At 37.1% G+C, this 22,747-nt stretch overlaps 3 protein-coding genes, 1 non-coding gene and 1 pseudogene across 7 annotated transcripts; 4 read left to right on the top strand and 1 right to left on the bottom strand.

Annotated features, from left to right (window-relative positions):
* Nucleotides 1-4,471: 4,471 nt before the first annotated feature.
* Nucleotides 4,472-7,497, top strand: LOC147516343 (laccase-7-like). Of its 2 annotated transcripts, none has more exons than XM_086588985.1 (7): nucleotides 4,472-4,658; nucleotides 4,809-4,935; nucleotides 5,030-5,181; nucleotides 5,510-5,754; nucleotides 5,868-5,996; nucleotides 6,093-7,079; nucleotides 7,190-7,497. In XM_086588985.1, the coding sequence occupies exons 2-7, from the start codon at nucleotides 4,846-4,848 to the stop codon at nucleotides 7,318-7,320; spliced, it is 1,734 nt and encodes a 577-aa protein (XP_086445111.1). In that variant the 5' UTR covers nucleotides 4,472-4,658; nucleotides 4,809-4,845; the 3' UTR covers nucleotides 7,321-7,497. The 2 variants fall into 2 exon arrangements, with proteins under 2 accessions (XP_086445111.1, XP_086445112.1); XM_086588986.1 differs by having other exon boundaries at nucleotides 4,521-4,625.
* Nucleotides 7,484-9,065, bottom strand: LOC147516342 (Cysteine/Histidine-rich C1 domain family protein). Of its 2 annotated transcripts, none has more exons than XM_086588987.1 (2): nucleotides 8,130-9,065; nucleotides 7,484-8,017 (listed from the first exon to the last, which is right to left on the bottom strand). In XM_086588987.1, exons 1-2 carry the CDS (start codon nucleotides 8,541-8,543, stop codon nucleotides 7,676-7,678), a joined length of 756 nt encoding a protein of 251 aa, XP_086445113.1. In that variant the 5' UTR covers nucleotides 8,544-9,065; the 3' UTR covers nucleotides 7,484-7,675. The 2 variants fall into 2 exon arrangements, with proteins under 2 accessions (XP_086445113.1, XP_086445114.1); XM_086588988.1 differs by having other exon boundaries at nucleotides 8,160-9,065.
* Nucleotides 9,066-15,385: 6,320 nt separating this feature from the next.
* Nucleotides 15,386-21,660, top strand: LOC147516339 (pentatricopeptide repeat-containing protein At1g20230 pseudogene; annotated as a pseudogene). The gene is made up of 3 exons (XR_015211018.1): nucleotides 15,386-19,216; nucleotides 20,337-20,662; nucleotides 20,746-21,660. The product of XR_015211018.1 is annotated as a pentatricopeptide repeat-containing protein At1g20230 pseudogene (transcript).
* Nucleotides 15,633-15,735, top strand: LOC147516341 (U6 spliceosomal RNA). Its single transcript, XR_015214656.1, has one exon. It is a non-coding gene; the product is annotated as a U6 spliceosomal RNA (small nuclear RNA).
* LOC147516340 (uncharacterized) lies at nucleotides 18,486-18,923 on the top strand. Its single transcript, XM_086593216.1, has one exon. It carries the CDS (start codon nucleotides 18,486-18,488, stop codon nucleotides 18,921-18,923), a length of 438 nt encoding a protein of 145 aa, XP_086449342.1.
* Nucleotides 21,661-22,747: the final 1,087 nt, after the last annotated feature.

Here is a 22,747-nt window from a genome sequence, read left to right as displayed (position 1 = left end):
TGGACCTAGCCCTCATTTAGCCCTTCCAAGCCCTCACTTGGCCCTCAATACTCATAAGATATATTTTATTTTTTTTACATTATATATGTAGGGTACCACAATTATCCCTATTTGAACTAAATATTTTCACTACAAATGATGTTTAATAATGGTAGTTTACCACATATCATATGGGGTATTTTGTAATTTGAGTAAAAGAGGTCAAATATAAAAAGAAAAGTGAACTATGATTATTTTGTGTTATATATTTGTGTAAACCCTAAAAGAAAACCACGTTTTCTTGTTATTTTACATTATATTTATGTATTATACTATAATTATCTAAATTGTATAAAAAAATCATTAAATTAGTTTTCAATAGGGGATAAATTAAAACATAATATAACATATGCGCTTTTGTAATTGATTTAGTGATATATATATAAGTCATACATAAAAGCAAATCCAACCTAACAACATAGTTAAGTATGAAAAATATAGATGTTTTAAGAATATCATCTCTTCCACCATCCCTATCTATTTTTTTTCTAAAGACATAAGAATTAGTTTTGTATACTTAGTTAAAATTGATATTCATATTTCATAATCAAAGTATGATAAAAAATAAATAAATAAATAAATAAAAAGTAAACTAGTAAAGTATAATTAGACCGGGCCTGACCCGACCTCAAAAATGAGGGTCGAGGGGAAGGTTAAGGGCTTGAGTTTTCATACTTGACCTTACTCGACCCGGCCCTCAATACGAAATAGGGGCAAGCTGACCCGGCCTTCAATCATGAGGGCTTTTATGGTTTGAGGGGAGGGCTAGCCCGGCCCGGCCCTTTTATCACCCCTAGATACGGATATGGTCAGATTTAGGTTGAAACCCATACCATTCTCAACCCTAATACTCAAATTGGCAGCCACATACAAAGCCGTAGGGCACAGCAACTCGTAAAAAAAAAAAAAAGTTTTAGTATTACACTCTACACAATAGACCCACAATGAAACAGTCCACACAATTGGACAAAGAAAAAACTAATTGTTTAGGCAAATTTGGCCTACTACCCGTCTTCCCCACATGTTTCTAGTTTCTTCACTCAACCAAAAATCAAAACAACTCAACGTCTTACACTCACCTTCTCAACTTTAACTCAGCAATTCTCCAAAACTACCCATTGACCATTGATACAGGCGTACTGCGTACATAATACATCACCTAATCAGTAAACCCTTAAACCCGTGAATCATCCAAGGCTAGACATTTTAATACATTCAAACCCTCAATTTCTCTATGTAAAATTAAATTTAATTCCTAATTTATCATTTTTCGAAACTCAACTAGAGAATATGTTATTGCTTTATTTGTTTTTATTATTGATTATGTTTTGATAATGGGTTATAACTTAATTAATTTGTTTGGTAATTCAAATTTTTAAGGTTCTAAATTTTAAGTATAGTAGTATAAAAAAAATATTTTGAGTCTTTAATATGGAAGAAAAGTTCATAGCAAGGGGACGATCACACGACATAATGCTGAAGATATGACAAATCTTCATTATTATCATGTTGACTTATTCTACAAATGTATAGACTGACAGCTTCGTGAGTTAAATAGTCGGTTTGACAAAGTGAATACAGAATTGCTTCTTATTTGTGTTGCTTGCTTGAATTCAAGTGATTCCTTGCTTGCTTTTGATAAGAAGAGTTTAATACGTCTTACTGAATTTTATCCTAGTGATTTTTCACCTATTGATCTCTTGACCCTTCAAGATTAGCTAGATAATTATGTTGTCGATGTGTGCTCCGACCATCTATTTTCACAGTTGAAAAGGATTAGTGAACTTGCTAAGAAGATGGTAGGTATAAAGATGAAGAAAAATATTGTCTATCCACTAGTGTTCTTGCTGATGACATTGTCACTAATTCTGCCTGTTGCTACCGCCACTGTAGAGAGAACATTTTCTGCGATGCACATGATAAAAAATCGGTTACGCAACCAAATGAGAGATGAATGGTTGAACGATTGTTTGGTTACATACATAGAACGAGACATTTTTGATAGAATTGATGATGAAGCAATCGTTCAACGCTTCCAAAAGATGGGTCATTCACATCACCGAGGGCAGTTGTGAATTGTTAGGTTAGTAGAGTTGAAAAATGTTTTTATTTATTTACTTATTTTGCGTTTATACTATTTATATACAATCAATACTCATTTTCACGATCGTTTGTTGGGTGATCATTTCTAATACAAAGTATTAATTGTATAAGTTGTTACTATTGTTACAGTTGTTCTTTTTTTACTTATTTGTCGACTTGTCTTTACTAGTGGTCGCACTAGCGCCCTCTCCCCCACCCCCCCCCCCGGAAGAAATTTCTGGCTCCGCACCACTGCTAATACCCGTAATACAAATACAAAATATCACGATATATATCAAGAAATTAGGAAACGATATATAAATATCACGATATGCTCTTTCATATCAAAAATTCTACACTGACACAGAAAAACTGACATAGTTTACCAACACAGTGACATGACACTACAATTCTACAACATCAGTATTGTACCATGAAAAACCGTACTGTTACTACAATATCAATGTTGCAATGAGAAAGACCACTGGAACATCAATGTTGGACTATGAAAACCACTGCAACATCAATGTTGCATCATGAAAAATCATTAGAATGGATGGTTTACTATTAAAACATATGAAAATGGAAAAATGAGAATGAAAAGATGATATTGGAAAGAGAAAAAGTGCTTTGAGATAGAGAAATATTTTTTTTTTACTCGATCTTATTTTCACCACTGCCAACATCGATGTTGCAACATGTCACCTCACTATGTCTTGACTGTGTCATTTTTCCTGTGTTAACGTAGTATTACTATTTTCATATATTCTACATTTCTAATGTAAATATTGGTGGTATTTGTTGATATATATCAATGATATAAAAAGTATGTCAATATATTACCAAACAATTTAATTTATCGCGATATATCGATGGTATGAACTTTTCTTGTTTGTATCGGCAAAAATTATCATTATTGGTTGTGGTGGTGGATATTGAGGCCATTGTCACCAAATTCAGCGTTTTTTAAAAAAAAAAAAACGCGTTTAAAACCCGAGATATTGGCAAGGCATCTTGTTCCAGTTTAAAACTTGGGTTTTTCAAAAAAAAACGCGTTTTAAACTTAAAAAACGTTTAAAACCCAAGATTTTGAAAATCTCCCGTTTAAAACTTTATTAAAACTTTTTTTTTTTTAATAATCTAAAAGAAAACGCGAGAAGGGGTTTTGAAATTTACCTTTTTGAAGAGTGAGCATTAGATTGACTTATTGAGACAATTCTATTTTGTTTTGGACTATTAATAATTGGAAATTTTAAAGTTATTAACTTATTTGTAGTACTTGATTATGCCATTATAGTTGATAATTAGTAGTATCTTATTTAGAGTCGTGTTTTGGTACTCAATCTAAAACTTATAGTATTTGGATGAATAATGATAATTTGATACTTTCATGTATTTGAATTTTCTTTTATTTTTATTATTTTTATTTTTATTTTCTGTGCCTATTCTTTTTTCCACTAACAAATCAAATTCCTTATCTATCATATTCTTTATCATCGGTTTTTACCATTTCTTTTATGTATTATACGTTTTAAACCCGTTTTTTATGCTCCACATTTTTTTACGTTTTTTTTTCCGAAACGTTCCGTTTAAAACACGACCTAAGTTTTTTTTCAAATACACCATTTTAAACGTACTTGGTGACAATGATTGAGACAAGAGAATGAGCATCCTCATCCAACGGATGCCTCTCTTTTTCATTTCTATCAAAAAAAGAAATTTGTAATTGTAAATCATTATTCAAGATATTGTTTATTACTTTGTGTGTCATGTGCCACGCGATGTGAGAGACAATATATAATGTCCTAAAACAAAACTCTTAGCTAAGAATGCATATCTAAATAGTAAACAATGATTCAAGAAAAGAATATAAGACTCTAATCGTTAATGTAGGTGACTTCTACCGTGTAAGTTCATTTTCATTTCTTTAATAAAAATTTTAGGGGTTTTCAGCCCCTAAACCAGCCTTATTCACAAAATTGTGAAAATCCAATTTATCTAGGTTTTACATTCGCCCAAGGGAGAAAAAACATTGACATAATCACATATCCCACTTCTGATCCATATAAGATAGTGAAATGTGAGATCTTGTGAAATGATTTTCCGAAGGTTTCAAGTGATAACAATCATGTTATCAAATTTTACATAATAAAAAGGTAAATTTCGTGCGAAAACAATTATAAATGATAGGAGTTCCATAGTCAAGACAGATAACTTGGAATACATGGTCGATCACGACGTGAAATCCCTATCACATTGACTGGAACCACCTACTCTTCTACACCATTTTTTAACTCAAAAGATTTGGTCTCCGCACCCTATAACATATATATATTTTTTGTATCTTCGTACAAAAGAGGATGTTGCCTTTTAATAATTCAAATTTGTTATGAAATCCGTGGGCTTATATGATGCCCAACATTGATATGTGTTTATCCTGATAATCTTATATCTTGGTATCTTGGTGTTTATCATGATAATCTTTTATCTTGGTGTTTATCCTGGTAATCTTTTATTTTGCCTAGTTGTATATAAAGGTAACCTCCTCCCATTAACACTCACCTCAATGAATAATCATTCTCTCTATCTCATTCTCTCAATGATTAATACATGTTAAGTTAGTGTGGTGTTCTCTCCATATTGGTTTAATTCTAACAAAATTTGTGTTTTTATTTCTTGACTATTAGTTACTACGAGCCTACCACTGTCTCTAGTCTCTTGAACATGGGATGTACCATTTTTTTGGCTATTGTCTGTTCTCTTGCTTTGCTTTCGTCTACAACTTCGGCTGCTATAGTTGAACACACCTTCAATGTTGGTTAACAGTGATCTGCATCGCTTTTCTGGTTTCTTTGTCCCTCGGGTGTAGTCTGTTTCGTCTGACTGGCGTGTTTTTCTACACTTTCAGGTTAGTAATCGTGCCTTTCGTAAAGTGTGCGGAGAACAAGTGAAACCTGTGGTGAATGGCAGCATACCTGGTCCAACCATCAAAGCTTGTGAGGGTGACACAATTGTTATACACGTGATTAATAACTCACCGTATAAGATTACAATCCACTGGTACATGTTTTGGTTGTTTGATCATAAATATAAATTCTGGATTTATTGTCGTTGATCACAGGAACGGTTTAATTTGCTTCTTTGAACAGAAAATTGGGAGTTTTTTACACCAAGAAAAATGACTAGAACAGGGTATAATTAAGATGGAAATCTACGGAACACTTTGCTGCCAATCCAAAAATGTATTATTTACCCCGATTCACATCCTTTTTGGCAGAATTATAGTGTTGGAAGTACCTATTAACTCCTAGCTTGACTTCAAAATTTTAATCGAAAGGGCAGCCATCTATCCTCTTCTAAATGTGGTAATGGTGGTGCCGTGGTGCAGGCACGGCGTGTTTCAATTGTTTAGTGGATGGGCTGATGGACCTGCTTATGTAACCCAATGTCCAATAATTCCTGGAACCAGCTACACCTACAAATTCAATGTCACAAAGCAAGAAGGTACTCTTTGGTGGCATGCTCATTTCTCAATGCTTCGTGAAACAGTCTACGGTGCGCTCATAATTCACCCAAGGCGAGGTCATTCATATCCATTTTCAAAACCCTACAAGGAGGTTCCCATTTTGTTAGGTGCGCCTCTTAATTCAAGGCGTTCTGAATTGCCATACACCGACGTTTTCCATTTATATATACTAGCTGACCAAAAATTTCACTAACTTGTTTTTATTTTTTGATATCACTAGGTCAGTGGTGGAATGCCAATATTGTGGATATTGAGCAGGAATTTATGACTTATGGTGGGGAACCAATGCCTTCAGATGCTTTCACAATCAATGGCCGACCCGGCGATCTTTACCCCTGCTCAAGCAACAGTAAGACAAAATATGTGCACAGTGCAAAAATATATAAGTTTTATAAGTTGCTTTAGACATGAACTTGGTTTTCAAAAAATCTAATTTTGCTGCTAGAAACATTTAAGCTGAAGGTGGTGCAAGGCAAGACTTATCTTCTTCGAATGATCAATGCTGCAATGAGTGATCATCTTTTTTTCAAAATTGCGCAACACAGTTTCTCCGTTGTTGCAATTGATGCTCGATACACTGAACCATACCACACTGATGTCATCGTGATAGCACCGGGACAGTCAGCAGATGTTCTCTTCACAGCAAATCAACCTCTTGGTAACTACTACATGGCTGCTCATCCCTATACTACTACAGCACCCATGGAGTTAGCAGGTGCGACCACCACGGCCATTGTTCAGTACTCTGGTGCAACATCTTCAAAACCATTGATGCCGATTCTACCATGGTATAATGACACAATGATAGCTCACAAATTCTTTAGCAATCTCACAAGTCTTACAACAAATTCACATTGGCGGCCAGTCCCACAAAGTGTGGATGAACACATGTTTATAACCATCAATATGGGCCTTGAACCTTGTGGCCCCAATATTACTTGTAAAATGCCCATGGATAGTCAACCTAATGACATGGATATGGATAGTCAATATAAGGACTCTGCAAACATGAACAACGTATCCTTTCAATTTCCATCCAAGTTATCCATGTTGGAAGCATTTCACCATGGCGTCCAAGGGATCTACACCGAAGATTTTCCTAATTTTCCACCTCTTGAGTTTGATTACACAAATCCCAACATGACAATGAGCATGGAATTGCTAATGATCGCGAAGAAGGAGACACGTGTCAAGAGATTAAAGTACAACTCAGTTGTAGAGGTTGTGCTGCAGAACACGGCGTTGATGGCAACTGAAAATCACCCAATGCATATTCATGGATTTGATTTCTATGTTTTGGCGCAAGGGTTTGGGAATTATGATCCTATTAATGACCCAAAGAAGTTCAACTTGGTTAATCCACAAGAACGCAACACTATTGCCGTGCCTATTGCTGGATGGGCCGTAATCAGGTTCCGGGCCAATAATCCTGGTGAACTCTCACTTCTACTCGTCTCAGTACTCTTTTGTAGAATTAATCAACTTAACCAAAAAAGATATCCCTTGGCCTTGGCTAATCTTTCTAGCAATTGTGATTAACAGGTATGTGGCTGGTCCATTGTCACCGTGAACCTGATGTACTGCGGGGACAAAGTATGGCATTTCTAATAGAAAATGGGCCAACCCCTTCGGAATCTCTTCCCCTGCCACCTCTAGATCTTCCTCAGTGTTAGGTTTTTTCTCCATTCTTGAGCTCTAGTTTGTGTTGATTAAATATATATAGGTCCCAAATTTGTTACCATGGAATGGCAATGGGAGAATATAATATAGGGATCAGTGTGAACGTTGTTAATGTAAATACATGTTAACATGTCAATGAAAAAGTTACTAGGCATAGATAACAAACCAAACTCATATAAATGTCTTATGTACTCGGCCTATGAATGCATTGAAACCTAAGCATTGATAAACCATAAAGTCCTTCTATCCCTAAAAACCACTTTGATAATCCCTTACGAAATCCCAACCACTGAACCACCAAACAACAATCAATACAACTTCAAGAGTGGTACCATATGTCCATATATATTATTTAGACATCAAAGTCCCAACAACTCCAGCGATAATTGCTGAAGGATCGCCAAGCACAGCTGAGATAATGAACTGAACTGCCAATCCAGCCATCTCACAACATTTCTTCACCTTACTCTTACTTCTATGATGATTTTGAAGTGTTCCTTTTAGGCTAGGAATTCTAGTTTCCAACTTCTTATTTTTTGTTGTACCCCCTCCGTGCCCAAAGTATAGCTCATGCCAACTCTCTACCAACATTTCTTTCACACATGCCACATGCAAGTTATATTTCTTGCAAGGTGATCGATAACTCCAACTTCGACCTTTTCTTCCACATCGGTGGCATGCCGCACTTACCTATTATTTATTGAAAAAAGTTGAACTATATTAGTAAAAAGAAAGTTTATAAACAAAAAGAATCTCTAGTTGCATAGTAATTCAAATAATTACTAGATATACTGCTGCTTACAAATATACCGAGACATGGAGCTCCGCCTACCTTCCTATAGAGGAAAAGTTTAACTTCACCATCGTCAAGCATTTGTGGTAGTTTTGCGCAGCAGGGGTGAAGATCGAATCCACATAAATTGCAGTGGTAGACAAACCCTGTTACATCCTTTTCACAAGCATTGCAGAAGCGCGGAGTATTACCTGGTGGTCGACGAAGGAACTGGAAGGAACATTTATGATAGAAAGGGTGATTTATGCTGGCGGAAGGGAGAGCACAGTGCATATGGAGGTCGAAATCACAAGTGCTACATTTGTACCGTGACCCTATGCCCACTTCTTTGCACCCATCACACTTAAAAGGTACTTCTACGTACTCAAACCTTAGTTTGTGTTGAGGGTGGCTAAAGTGTGTAATCAACTCTCCATATCTCATGGTTTTGGTAACAAAAAAGAGGTGATAGGCGAGGTTTATATAAAGGGAGAGAACACCTGAACGTTGGTAAGATGAGAAGATAAAGAAAGACTAAAAGCTCTAGATAATACTTGAAGATTTAGTCAATTTCAAATGTTAAACTTATTATTATAAATAAAGGTAATAAGATTGATGGCTCTTGGCTTTTGAAAGAAGCGTGTTAGAGAATAATGCTAAGAATGGTGGTGGACTGGTGGTGCATATAAGTATTGGAAGCTTGGAACTAAGCACTTGGTGTACATAAGCATCCACTTCTACATCAGGATGGTAAATGGGCGGACAGAAAGTATCGAATTGGTTCACATATATAAAATCGAATTCTACACTTTATTTGATTAGCAATGTGATACTGACTTTGATACTGAGCAAGCTTGCACGCACCACCACCGCCATGTTGTACATATTCAAATAAGACAATATTCGTACAAAAATGTTTTAAACTAGCTGGCTTATTCATGGAATAAAAGGAATATTTTGTATGACTTTAACTAAATGATTGTCAAAGCTCCTCATGTCTAAGAGAAAACACGTGAGGAGCTCTAATCTTTGAAAAGTGACTCATTCGTGCAGTGTTTTCTTGTATTTTTAGTACACATTTTTATACTAAAAACAATAAAAATGTGAGTAAGAGTGAATTTCGTAAGAGCCGAAATGAAAAACTGGAACTGATGGGTATCTGCAAGGAACTGGTATCTGCAAGGAACTGGTGGTTATGGCCTTATGGGTACGGTTCCACAATTTTAAGAAATGCCAATAACCGTAACCGGAACTGGAACCACAAAAGTAAATGGTTCTTGGTTCTTACAACACTTACCCCATACTTACCCCATACCGAATTATTCCTTTGCCACAAGAGAATAACTAAATGAGTTGGAAATTATCCTCCACCACAGCATTTATGCATGTACATCACTATTTATTGTGCCGTGGGAGTGGAAAATAATGTTGAAGAACAAATTCCCACAACAATGACATCATATCTATCACTGTTTTCCTTACTATATGCATCATTATTCATTAGTTTCCTTCCTCCTCAATATGCTCTATCTTAAAACATAGTCTTATCTGCTTCCATAAAACTAAACAATTTTGACCATTTAGGAAAATATTCTTCTTCCAAATAATAATATGCCTGAAAAAAGAAGGAATAAGGGAAGCATAGTTCATTAGTTCAGTTCATCCCATGCTAATCTTTCACTAGATATGGCATGCGGGGGGAGAATATTCTTGTGATTGAGTGTGTCTTCAATAAACAACGAACAGAATCACTTTTAGTAGAGAATTGATTTAAATAAAAGGTTAATAATTAAGGTCCCTAAACCCATCGAAAGTTGCTAATTCCTTGAAGCATCTGCTTTAATTATTGCCCCAGGTGCCATTGTTTATAGAGAATTGTCTATATTGAGTTCTTGTTTATAGAGAGTTGTCTATATTGAGTTCTTGAAATTACGTACTTGTAAATGAATATGCACTCAATGTGTGCTATATCATGCCTTGATCAAGAAACCAAACTAATTACCCCATGTCATTGTAGACGCGACTAGACGTGCACTTTTGCTTTAATGTTTAATACTCATCAACTAGTCTCTGGAAGCAAATTGAAATTAACAATTTATGTGCTAAGGAGTGTAAATGGCCTGAATTGGGTTGGATTCATTATTCAAGCTGAGCTTGCTTCCTGGTTGAGCTTTTTTCAGCTTGCAAGTATCTCCCTGAACCGGCCAATACAACATGAGTCCCAAGATCCAATAATGAGTTCAACTCTAAGCCATTTGGTAATGGACATCAAATATTGAAGATTTGTGTTTAGAAATTAGAACCTAACCGTGTCTGGGTTGGCCTAATGGCTGATGTTAAATTAGAACCTAACTTCCTGTGCGTGTCTGGGCTGGCCTAATGCCTGATGTTACATGAACAGACTCACGTACTGTGAAACTAGTAACAATGAACAGGACACTATTTGGATTACTTCTCGTACAAATGAAAAGAAAGGTGTGTGAACCCAGTTAGTACCCTTTAACTTCACACCTCCACTCTCCTCTGTCTCTTCTCAAAGATGAGACTCCCTCTCTTTTGAACCTTTCAACTAAACCCATTTAGGGCTGCATACCTCTTCTGTTTCTCCTCTTTTTAATATCAATGTTCCAGCTTATTATCATAACCTATCAACATGGAGTATTTTCACTATTTTGATTACTTCTCGTACAAATGAAAAGAAAGGCCACCAAAAGTAGCTATTAAATATTCAAACGATACACCGAATTGCATGTCTATCTGTTGCCTCAGAATTTCAGAAATGCGTTTTAGTTAGGATAAGTAAACTTATATTCCTGGTCAATAAACTGACCAAGTCACCCGGGCTGATTTATTGATTTGTGTTCTTTGATGGTAGTGGACTACCTGACATGTATGCTAACTATTTACCGATCTCGAAAGTACGTACGTTGAGCTAGTCCGAATACTGAATACACATTAGAATGTGACTTTTGAACAGTTGAACACCCAAAAGATTTTGTGTAGAGATACTAGAATTTAAATAGAGAGTTTTTTTTATCATTCTGAATGGGACGATGATAACAGTGTGGTTTTTCACATTGGTGCTCTGGATTACAAATTGTTATAATGGAAATTTTACGTGGCAGTTTTGATTTTAAAAAACATATTTTCCCCACACTCACTTTTTGAACGCACAAGAAGAGCCATATGTTAAAAGTCCCTAAAACTAGAAAACCAAAAAAACACCAAATGTTTTTAACCAAACTAAAAAAACACCAACTTATTTTTAGGAGAAACATTAAATTTTCGATATCAAATAATGCGGTTTTAGATAGACTGCGCTATATAGCCCACGCAGTTTTCTCAACACCGCACACTGAAGCCCATCTTAAAAATCCAAGTACACACGGTTTTGGAAAAACTGCGTGAATGTGTCGCACATTAATTTTCTTATTTATTTTCTTTCCAAATCTCTCACGAGGTTTTGGCAAAACCACGTCATAGAAGTCTACTTAGAAACCCAAGCCCATGCGGTGTTAGAAAAGTCGTACGGTTTTTCCAAAACCGCATGAAAGATTTGATACAGTACCAAAGCTGGAACCAAATTTTAGCCGATTTGGTGTTTGGTTTGATGTTTTCATCAACATTATGTGACTCTCCTGAAGATGAAAAAACACCAAATTTTTGGAAATTTTTGGCCGATTTGGTGTTTAGTTTGGTGTTTTCATTTGGTGTTTTCATCAATATGTGACTCTCCTCAAGATAAAAAACACCAAATTGTTGAAAATTTGGTATTTTATGCTAGAAAAGTATCTCTCCTAAAGATGCTCTTAGGAGAGCTACCAAAAAAACACCAAGCAATTTTAGGAGCAACATCAAATTTTCGACATCAAACTACGCGGTTTTGGATAAACCACAACATATAGCCCACGCGGTTTTCCCAAAACCGCGCCATAGATACCCATCTGACAGGCCCAAGCCCACGCAATTTTGCCAAAACCACACGGTTTTTCAGAAACCGCGTGCTATAACCATTTAACCTTCTTGGTCATGCGAGGTTCTCTTCATTTTTCATGTTCCCTCTCATCTAAACTCATCTCCTTGAGCAAAAAAAAAAAAACACTACTAAAACTCTTGACAATTTTTCAATGGATCATTGATCATTCATCTTCTTCTGATTCTTCATCGAGCTCTTCAAATGATAACACTGCAGTTAAAACTCGTAAATTAGTGGCTATTGCTCTACCTTTGGTTCGATATTGTCTGAGTTTATTGCGTTAGCAAGAAGCGGAGTCTGCTTATAGACCACATGGTGGTTCGAAGAAAGGAGAAAAATATAAGAATCGTCAGTACGAGGCAACACTGGCTCGTGTAAATGCTAACTACTTCGGCGCAAATCCTATATTTCGTGACCACGACTTCCGACGCCGATTTCGTATGGGTCAGTCATTATTTACTCGTATTTTCAACAAAAAGTTAATATTGCGGATAAGTTTAGGATTAACCCAAAAATAAAAGTAATTGCTGTTATACGAATGCTTGCTTATGGGACTGCAGCTGATCTAGTAGATGATATGTTACATGTTGCTGAGCCAACTGTTCATGAATGCATCGTTATTTCTGTAGTGGAATTATTAGAATTTTTGGAGGTGAATACTTGCGCAAACCAAATGCTGCAGATATTCAACGTTTGCTTAAAGTATCTGAGGAACGCGGATAGCTTAGAATGCTAGGAAGCATTGATTGCATGCACTGGCAATGGAAGAATTGCCCATCCGCGTGGCAAGGGTCTCACACTAGCCATAAACATAAATCAACAGTGATTTTGGAGGCAGTTGCCGATCGTGACGCGTGAATTTGGCATTTTTTTTTTTGGAATGGCAGGTTCTCACAATGATCTTAATGTGTTTGATCGCTCACCAATATTTGATGATATAGTCAATGATGAAGCTATTTCTTGTAACTACACTGTGAATGGTCATCATTATGATATAGGCTATTACTTGGTTGACGGTATTTATCCTAATTATGTCACCTTGATTCAAACGATTGCTAAACCGACTATTGCACAAGACAAACATTTTGCAAAGAAGCAAGAAACTGCTAGAAAAGACATAGAGCGGGCGTTTGGTATATTACAGTCGCGTTGGGCTATTTTAGCGAATCTGTGTAGATTATGGTATTTGGAGAATATGGCTACTGTTATGAGGGCTTGCATCATTTTACGCAATATGATTGTGGAAGACGAATCGCGAAACGAATATCCCGCAGTATATTCCTGATTTGGAAATACCAAGTAGAGAAGGTGCATCTGAAGATCAACGCCAATTTGTTCTATCTCGTTGGGCATCTGGCGTCGAGAAGGTTCGTTCAAAAGTTGTTCATGATAGATTGAAGAATGACTTGGTCAAGCATTTGTGGAGTAGGCGTGGGCGGCGTGGTTAGACTTGATTTCTATTTCTATTTGCACTTCATTTGGACTTTGTGTTTATTTATCGTTTCAATTTCTATGTATTTGTGTTCCAAGTTTATTTCTATGTATTTGTGGTTTTATAAAAGGATTTGTGTATATGAGAATTTTGAAAATACAAAATAGACTCTGCCGAATTTTTTTTAGAAGGATAAAAAGTATCAACTTTAAATTAAGGTAACTTAACTCAAATTAAAATAAAATATTCAATTAAAGTACATTCTAATTAAAATCAAAATACAAACTCAAATTAAAGTACGTCATTAATTATAAGACATAAATTAAAAGACAAATTAAAATACTCAAATTAAAAGACATACAAACTCAAATTTAGACTATGCACTACTTTGACTACTACCAGTGATATTGCCAAGTCGATTTTTCATTTTTTGTAAAATTTCTGCCCTTTTGAGTTGCCAAATTTCCGGCTTCGTCTTGGATAAATCCTTCTAATTTCATTCCTAATATTTTTGCATCATTTTCATCTTCTCGAACTCGGAGCGCATCTTTCTTCAATTGAAGTTTTTCTTTTTGGATTTGGAGCTTCCAATCCATCGAACTTTTCTTCAATTGAAGTTTTTCAAATTCCATCTCATCTTTCTTCAATTGTCTTTGAGCTTCCAATTCATAGCATTCTTTTGTGGTTTTAGAAAGTTCCACCAGAAAATCGTTAAGTTTCTTAGTAGATTCCTCCAATTTAAAAACACCTTCTTCTTTCTCTTTTTGCCTTTTTTTCTTGTCTTCTTTCTTTCCAAGAGGCCTATCCTCAAGCCCATGAACTTGGTGTAGATCATAATCCATTGGTTGAGTTGTCGCAGTTGATATTGGAACTGATGAACCTCCTTCCCCACTGTTTGACTTCAACTTTTTGGTGGGATGCAAATCATTTCTCAACTGTAGCCTCTTCCATTTGAGTGAGTCTTTCACTATATTATAGCATTGGATCCACTTCCAAACCCCATTATGCATCACATATGCACTTATTGCCTTCTCAACCTACCAATTAAGCAAAAACTAAATTAGAATTGAAAAATGTATTTGTGAATCAAAATAACAAATAAAAAGTAAATACTTACCATCATATTGTCATTATAGCCACTTGGAGGAGATGCTTGAATCTTAGAAAGAATAGCATGAAACTTGTTGATATTAGCTTGAATGAGAGTCCAACGGTGTTTCATGCTCGTCAAGTTGCGTTCGGTCATTCTTCCTAGATTTGCATGAAATGCATTTAGAATTCTAGCCCAAAAATCGTTCGACTTTTGCTCATTTCCTACTACACCATCTTGACTAACTTAATTGTAGCCAACTATTAGTGAGAGCAACATCTTCTTCTTGTATCCATGAAACCCCTCTAGATTTTGATTTTGGTTCTTGACTAGTCATTGTTGTTTTAAAAGTAGAGAGTAGAAAGTAGAGAAAAGAAATGAGTGTAAAACTATGGTGTGAGTGTTTCAATTTATAGGGTAGAAAGATATAGTCGTTTTTTGCCCGTTGTTGTCATTGAGAGCACGCGGTTTTTTGCCCGTTGTTTCAACAAGCCCACGCGGTGTTGGCAAAACCACGCGGTTTTTCTAAAACCGCGTAGATGATTTGATACAGCACCAAACCTGGAACCAAATATTAGCCGATTTGGTGTTTGGTTTGGTGTTTTTTTGGTGTTTTCATCAACATGTAACTCTCCTGAAGTTGAAAAAACACAAAATTGTTGGAAATTTGGTGTTTGATGCTAGATTGATATCACTCCTAAAGATGCTGACCGAAAAATAGAGACTTTGGCAAAAGAACAACTATAACCGATGCCAGTATCTCTTCCAAGTATTCTGGGTAAACAACCCATTCTCTGAAGAAGAGGTTAGAGTTTGGCAAATATACATAGGTTGAAAGTCGAAACAACTCTTTTATTCGTGTTAAAAATTAGATACACAGTTAAGCAAACATATGCAAAATAATATACTCCCTAGTCCATACCACTTGGGGGGTCTGGGCTGGGGAGACAGCTTAGTATTTCAAACCTTAGTCCCACATCGACTCAAAAAACATAAAGCTTTACCTTTATATACAAGTACGTGGAAGATAGCTCTGTCCCTTCGGGGACATCCGTTAAAATTGGAACGATACAGAGAAGATTAGCATGGCCCCTGCGCAAGGATGACACGCACAAATCGAGAAATGGTCCAAATTTTTTTTTCCTCCACTCCTTTCTTTATCCTTGTTCACTACACTAAAGTTTTCTTGTTTTGATATTCTGTTTATGTCATGCTTACAAAAGTGCCGACCAACTTACCATCACACCTAAGCCACAAGTTTCTAAAACACTACTTAAACTCGGGTGACTTGATCAGTGCACGTCGTTTGTTCGATAAAATTCCTGAACCTGATCTTCCAACATGGACAATCTTGATATCTGCTCATACAAAACAAGGCCACCCAAAAGAGTCTATTCAACTCTACACTGAGTTTCGTAGAAAGGGTATACAGCCTGATAGTTTAGTTCTGTTATCTGTTGCGAAGGCATGCGCGGCGTTGAGTGATAGTGTTAAAGCGAAAGAGATTCATGATGATGTGGTTAGATATGGGTTTAGTTCTGACCTTGTACTTGGGAATGCATTGATTGATATGTATGGGAAATGTAGGTATGTTGAAGGGGCTCAAAAGGTTTTTGAGGAGCTACCAAGGAAGGATGTTATTACTTGGACTTCGTTGTCAGCTTGTTATGTGAAATGTGGGTTGTTGATAGAAGCTTTATTGGTTTTTCGTGAAATGGGGATGAATGGTTTAAGACCAAATCCTATAACAGTGTCGTCTGTACTTCCTGCTTGTTCGGGTTTGAGATATTTGAGTTCAGGGAAAGAGATTCATGGGTTTGTTGTAAGAAATGGGATAGGACATAATGTGTTTGTTAGTAGTGGGTTGGTTGTTATGTATGCTAATTGTTTAAGCTTCCAGAAAGCTCAACTAGTTTTTGATGGCATGTCGCGAAGAGATAGTGTGTCTTGGAATGTGATTTTAACAGCATATTTTTCAAATGGAGAGTGTGATAAAGCTTTGAGTCTTTTCCATCAGATGAAAAGTGAAGGGGTGAAGTTGAATTCTGCGTCGTGGAATTCCATGATTGGTGGGTGCATGCAAAACGGAAGGACGGAACAAGCCCTTAAGTTACTTGTTCAAATGCAAGATCTTGGGTTCAAACCTAATAATATTACGGTTTCGAGTGTCTTGCCAGCTTGCACTGATTTAAAAAACTCAAAGGGAGGCAAAGAGATTCATGGATTTAGTTTGAGGCATTGTTTTATTGAAGACATAATGGTTGGGACTGCCCTAGTTCTTATGTATGCAAAATGTGGAGAATTAGAACTTTCGCAGAGAGTGTTTAATCACTTACCCAGAAGAGACACTGTTTCTTGGAATACAATCATCTTGGCAAACTCAATGCATGGTAAAGGGGAGGAGGCGTTGTCGCTCTTCAACAAAATGATAAGCTCGGGGATCAAGCCAAATTCTGTTACTTTTACTGGTGTTCTGTCAGGCTGTAGCCATTCACGGCTTGTTGATGAAGCTCGCTTTATTCTACAATCAATGAGCAAAAACCACCATATACAGCCAGATGCGGATCATTATTCCTCCATGGTAGACGTCCTTAGTCGTGCAGGTCGTGTAGAAGAGGCATATGATTTCATAAAAAAAATGCCAATTGAACCAACTGCAGGTGCTTGGGGAGCATTGCTTGGAGCGTGTAGAGTGTATAAGAATGTAGACTTGGGGCAAATTGCAGCTATGAAACTATTTGATATTGAACCGGACAATCCAGGAAACTACGTGCTGTTATCTAACATTTTTGTTGCTGCAAAGCAATGGGACAATGCATCACATATTAGGAAACTGATGAGAGATCGAGGAATCACCAAACTACCGGTATTAGTTGGGTTCAGGTTAAAAATAAAACCTATTCTTTTTCAGCAGGTGATAAGAGAAATGAACAGAGTGATAAAATCTACAAATTCCTAGAGGAGTTGGGTGATAAGATGAGACTTGCAGGTTATCTTCCCAATACTGATTTTGTTCTGCAAGATGTTGATCAAGAAGAGAAGGAAGAGGTTTTGTGCAGTCACAGTGAGAAGCTTGCTGTTGCTTTTGGCATACTCAATTTAAGTGGTGGTTCTTCAATTCGTGTGTTCAAGAATTTGAGAGTATGTGGAGACTGCCATACTGCCATCAAATTCATGTCAAAGATTGTTGGGGTGCAGATCACATTAAGGGACTCCTTGAGGTTTCACCACTTCAGTGATGGATTCTGTTCCTGTCAAGATTTTTGGTGACTCTCCTTTCATCCAGTGGATGTGACTCTATCCAGAAGAATACTCTAGCTAGTGGCAAAAGAGCAAAGGGGTTCCTCAGAACTTGGCTCCTTTTTTTCGAGGTTGGCATGCTAAATAACTTCTCTCTCATGAAATAGCGAGCATTAGATGTTGCACGTCCAGCCATCCGCAAAGGATGTTCACAACAACCCGGCCTAAACTTTACGCAAGCTTAAGACCCAACTCAGCCTTGTCCATCGCTGAAACCTTCTATGTTACTGGTCCCTTTGATCTGAAGCTTATTTGTTAAACATATCACAAAACATACTTGGATCCTCCTGCAAATTGTGCAAGCTCCTCATGATACTTGCATTGATGTATAACCCTCATTGAATATGCAAGCAAAGCATTGGCAGATTCTGCCAAAAGCCACTTTTTATTGGATTCTACTTCGATGGAGAAAGTATGTAATTGTTACTCTTCTAGACTGTCCAGAAGCAGCCTGGGAATCAGTTGGGAATCTTAACACACCTGGGAATCAGTTCCCAGACTGTCCAGAAGCAGCCAAGACTATGTCAGTGGAATAAACCCCCACCTCAAGCTTTCATGCTTAATGCTGATGGCTCTCTCCAACAACACATGGCAAGCTTTGGAGGCACTATAAGAGATGAGGAAGGAAATGTCATACTAATGTATGCAGGAGCCTCAAGAAAGAGATCCATCCTTTTTCTGGAGCTAATGGGTATCGCTGAAGGATTGAAAGCAGCAAAGATGGAAGGCATTAAACATCTTGTGGTTAATTCAGATTCCCAAAGAGCTGTTAGTATAATCAATGAGGAAGAGCCAACACCATGGTACTGCCTGAACCTCATGTGTGGCATTAGAGCATATAAAATGTCATTTATCTCTGTATCAGTACAGCACATACTCAGGGAAGGAAATAGAGCAGCTGATCATATTGCAAGAAATCATAATGTGAGAGAAGAGGGAGTTTGGTATAGTATAGGACCTATGGATGAAAGATTAAGTGCTATAGTACAGCAAGATGCTGAGGGTTATGTTTATACTAGAGCTTAATTTTAATGCAGGTTTGGGTCTGCCTAACCCACAAAAATTTAAAAAAAAAAAATCTAAGGGCCTGCTTGATAAGTTTTCCCGCATGCTGGGCAAATATGGAAGAGGGAAAACATTTTCCCATGATATAATTTGCCGGCAAATTACCAGCAGGAAAATAACTATTTGCCGCTGCTTGTTTCGTCGAGAGGCAAATGTTGGCAAATGTCATTTGCCAAGTTTGACGGTGCTTGATAACCCAAAAAAATTTGCCGGCAAATTCGGCAAATATTTTTAACCCTAGATCTATTAAAAAGGTGACTTCTCTCGCTCTCTCCTCTCAGTATTCTCTCTCTCTCGATTAACGTGTCAGCCCTCTTCCTCTTTTAATTCAATCAAGGTTAGAAATTTACTCAAGTTTTGCCATTCTTACTTCTCTTTCGTCTATTTATTTGTTTAATCAAGTAAAATACTTAATCAAATCTCATAATGCCAATATAACACGATACATTATCACACAAACTCAACAAAGCACCACTATCAACGAATTTACATTGTTTTACATTATCACACGTTGTTTTGTTTACATTGTTTTACATCGAGATGTAGTTGCATGGAGTTCTCGCATGTTAAGTTCTGTTTGTTGATGTCCATCTACGTTAACTAGATTCAAATAAAGAGAAGAAATAATTTGGACTTTTTTTTATAAGGAGCTCTCTTTTATTTCTTTTCTCGTTTGGAATACTACTTCTAACTCGAATCGTCACATACACAAAGTACGGTTAGCTTTCTCTGTCTTTGCTTTTTGTGAAAGATTTATTTATATATTTATATTGGGGTGTTTTAAGTGGATGGCAATATGGCATGGATACTTGTTTGTCATATTCTTGTTGGGAGATTCTATTTCAATGATTTGTGTTAGTTGGAGAATTCAGCTTGAATAGAATTAAAGTGAATGCATGTTAGTTTTTTCCCAAGGTACATGGACACGGATAGGTGTGCCTATCTCTGACACAGATACAACACGGCAAAATATCAAAAATCGAGGTATATTACATACAATTTGTGTGTGTGTGATGTGTGTCCGACACGGAGACGTAGATAGGTATCCGACACGGATTATTCTCAAAATATAGCGTGTCCATGTAATATTTGTTTTCCCCATAATGGATATGAGAAAATCAAGATAACATGAATTGTAGTCAGCATCCATAGTTTGCATGTCGGCGCACTTGACGGAACTAACATCTAAGCACCTACTAAGCTGGGTTGTTTTGGCCCCCTATCTAGTGTATATATAAAATGGTTGTAAGAGTAATTATCATTATTTATACACAATGTTGTTTAGTGTATATATAAAATGGTTGTAAGTGTTAGTTTGATTACTTGTGAATATGTTGTTCAATTAGTTCACATTTAACTTTTTTTTTCTCGTAGTTATGGCAAGTCGTCAGCATATCCGTTGGTCTCCCACGATGGATAAGATCCTAATTGAATTGTTGTTGGATCATACTGTAAATGGTACGGGCAGAACGTCAAATAATAGGTGGGAGAGTGAGACCTTGTCCATGATGGCTAGGGAGTTGAATCAACGATTCAACTCGTCAGTTGGGGATGAGACTGTACGTTCTAGGATGAAAACGTTGAAGAGAGATTACATAGCTGTCAAAGAACTTCTCGAGAGTACTGAGTTTGGTTTTTCATACAACCAACAAACCAAGTGTATTGACGCTGATCGTCAAGCATGGGATGCGTATTTCAGGGTAATTTACTTGACTATCTTGTAACAAATTATTACTATGTTTATAACCATAGCGTGCTTGTTAGAAATTGTTTATTGTTATAGGCGCATCCCGCAGCGAGACACCTAAAAGGGAGGATGTTTACCTATTTTGCTGAAGCTTGTGTAATTTTTGGGAATGACTACTCACTTCATACTCCGAATGTTTGTGAAAGCTTTGGGCCAGTTGTTGGTGACACTCCACAAGCTGCGAGTGTACTTGGTGAAAGCTTTGGTGATACACAAGTTGAGAGTACTGAAAACGTTGGTGGACTTGGTGAACCTTCTAGTGTGGTTGATGATACTACCCCCTCCCTCCCTTCAGTGGAGTATTCATTCCCTGCAGTGGAGTATTCATGGCAGTAAACTTCGTATTTGTTGAAGTGTATGTTGTTGTGTGTGAAGTGTAGGCGAGTGTGTGTGGTGTGCTGCTGTGTGTGAAGTGTGTGTTGCTGCTATGTGAAGTGTAGGCGAGTGTGTGAAGTGTGCTATTGGTGGCTGCTGCTGCTGTGTGAAGTGTACTTGGATACCATTGGTGGCTGCTGTGTGCTATTGGTGGCTGCTGTGTGCTATTGGTGGTTGCTGATGCTGTGTGAAGTGTGCTTGGCGTGGCTGCTGCTACTGTGTGAAGTGTACTTGGCTACCATTGGTGGCTGCTGCTGTGTGAAGTGTGCTATTGGTAGCTGCTGCTGCTGTGTGAAGTGCTATTGGTGGATTGTTTGGAATCAGATGCTACGTAGACTATTTACTTTCCATTAGCGTAGAATAGTTGGTTGGTTGCATTGTAGTTCCCACTAACATAATTGGCTACAATAAGTTATTTTAGCAGCTTTTCCACATTAATAAACAGGGATAAGTGTATGTTTCATGTGGTTCCAAGCAGATATCATTTTGAAATTGATTAGACTACATTTCTGTTTATATGTTAAGTCAGTTTGACAATATATTTTCAGATGGAGATGGCAGAATCACTGATTCAAACTTTTCTTATTAGTTGTTCTGACAAGGTCTTTGGCATCTCTGACACTGATCGAGAAGTCAGGTTTCTGTTTTCACAATAAGTTTTGCAGTGTCTATGAGTTTCTGCTGAAAGTCATCTAGCCTTATTGCCACACTGCAAATCTTGGGTTGTTGTATGCTATACTGAGATCTTTAGCTGTACCAAAGAATAATCAAATGTGGTTCGTCTTATGAGTTCTAGGATTTGGTTTTATTTTTCCAACGTTTAGCGAGCTTGAAAAAGCTTAAAAATATACGTTTGCAATGGTTTCAACTGCTAATGGAGAAGGTGTGGAGGAAGTTAAGTGAAAAAATTCAATATCAAATTTGAGTACCACGAATGGTTGTAAAGTCAAGAGTCGAAGTCCTCTTCACATTTCAAAGGGGACTATTAGGCCATGAAAACACTAAAAAGGTTTCATGGAGTCCGTTACAAGGATGGCTGGCAGAGTGGGTTTCTTGAAACTTGATTCGTCTCGGCATAGTTTATCTTCACCATCCGCTAAGTTCCGGCAGTTTGTGGGGGACAGAGACAAGATTTCACGTTCAGTTCCTTCTTCTCCAAGCCACATATTTCGTAAACGTTTCCATTTGCCCTTTGTTCGTAGAATTGATTGGGATGCACTGTGGAAAATGAGCAAAGAATGGATCAAGAACCCTATGAACATGGCCCTTTTTGTTTGGATCACTTGCGTTGCTGTCTCTGTTCATGGTCATGATAGGCATGTTAAACCACGCAATACCAAAGAAATCCCACAGGAATGCATGGTTTGAAGTCAATAATCAAATCCTGAATGCTTTGTTTACTCTTATGTGCCTGTCCTGTACCAACATCCTCGAAGGTTTTATCACCTTGTTCTTTTATGTAGATGGAAGACGGAGGACATTACTAAACTCAGAAAGATTTACACTAGCAGTGCACACACAGACCACCTGAAACAGTGTCTGCACTCGCCTACACAGAGCATTTCTAGTAAGCTAACTTGAGCATTTCCTTCGAGATGCAACAAATCCAGAGATTCTAGTGTACAAAAACCTGAAGGGCTCAAATACAGCAAGTGGTGCGCAT

This window comes from Coptis chinensis, chromosome 2, assembly GCF_015680905.1.
Source record: "Coptis chinensis isolate HL-2020 chromosome 2, ASM1568090v1, whole genome shotgun sequence".
Classification (NCBI taxonomy): domain Eukaryota; kingdom Viridiplantae; phylum Streptophyta; class Magnoliopsida; order Ranunculales; family Ranunculaceae; genus Coptis; species Coptis chinensis.
This window is presented reverse-complemented; position numbering and strand designations above follow the sequence as displayed.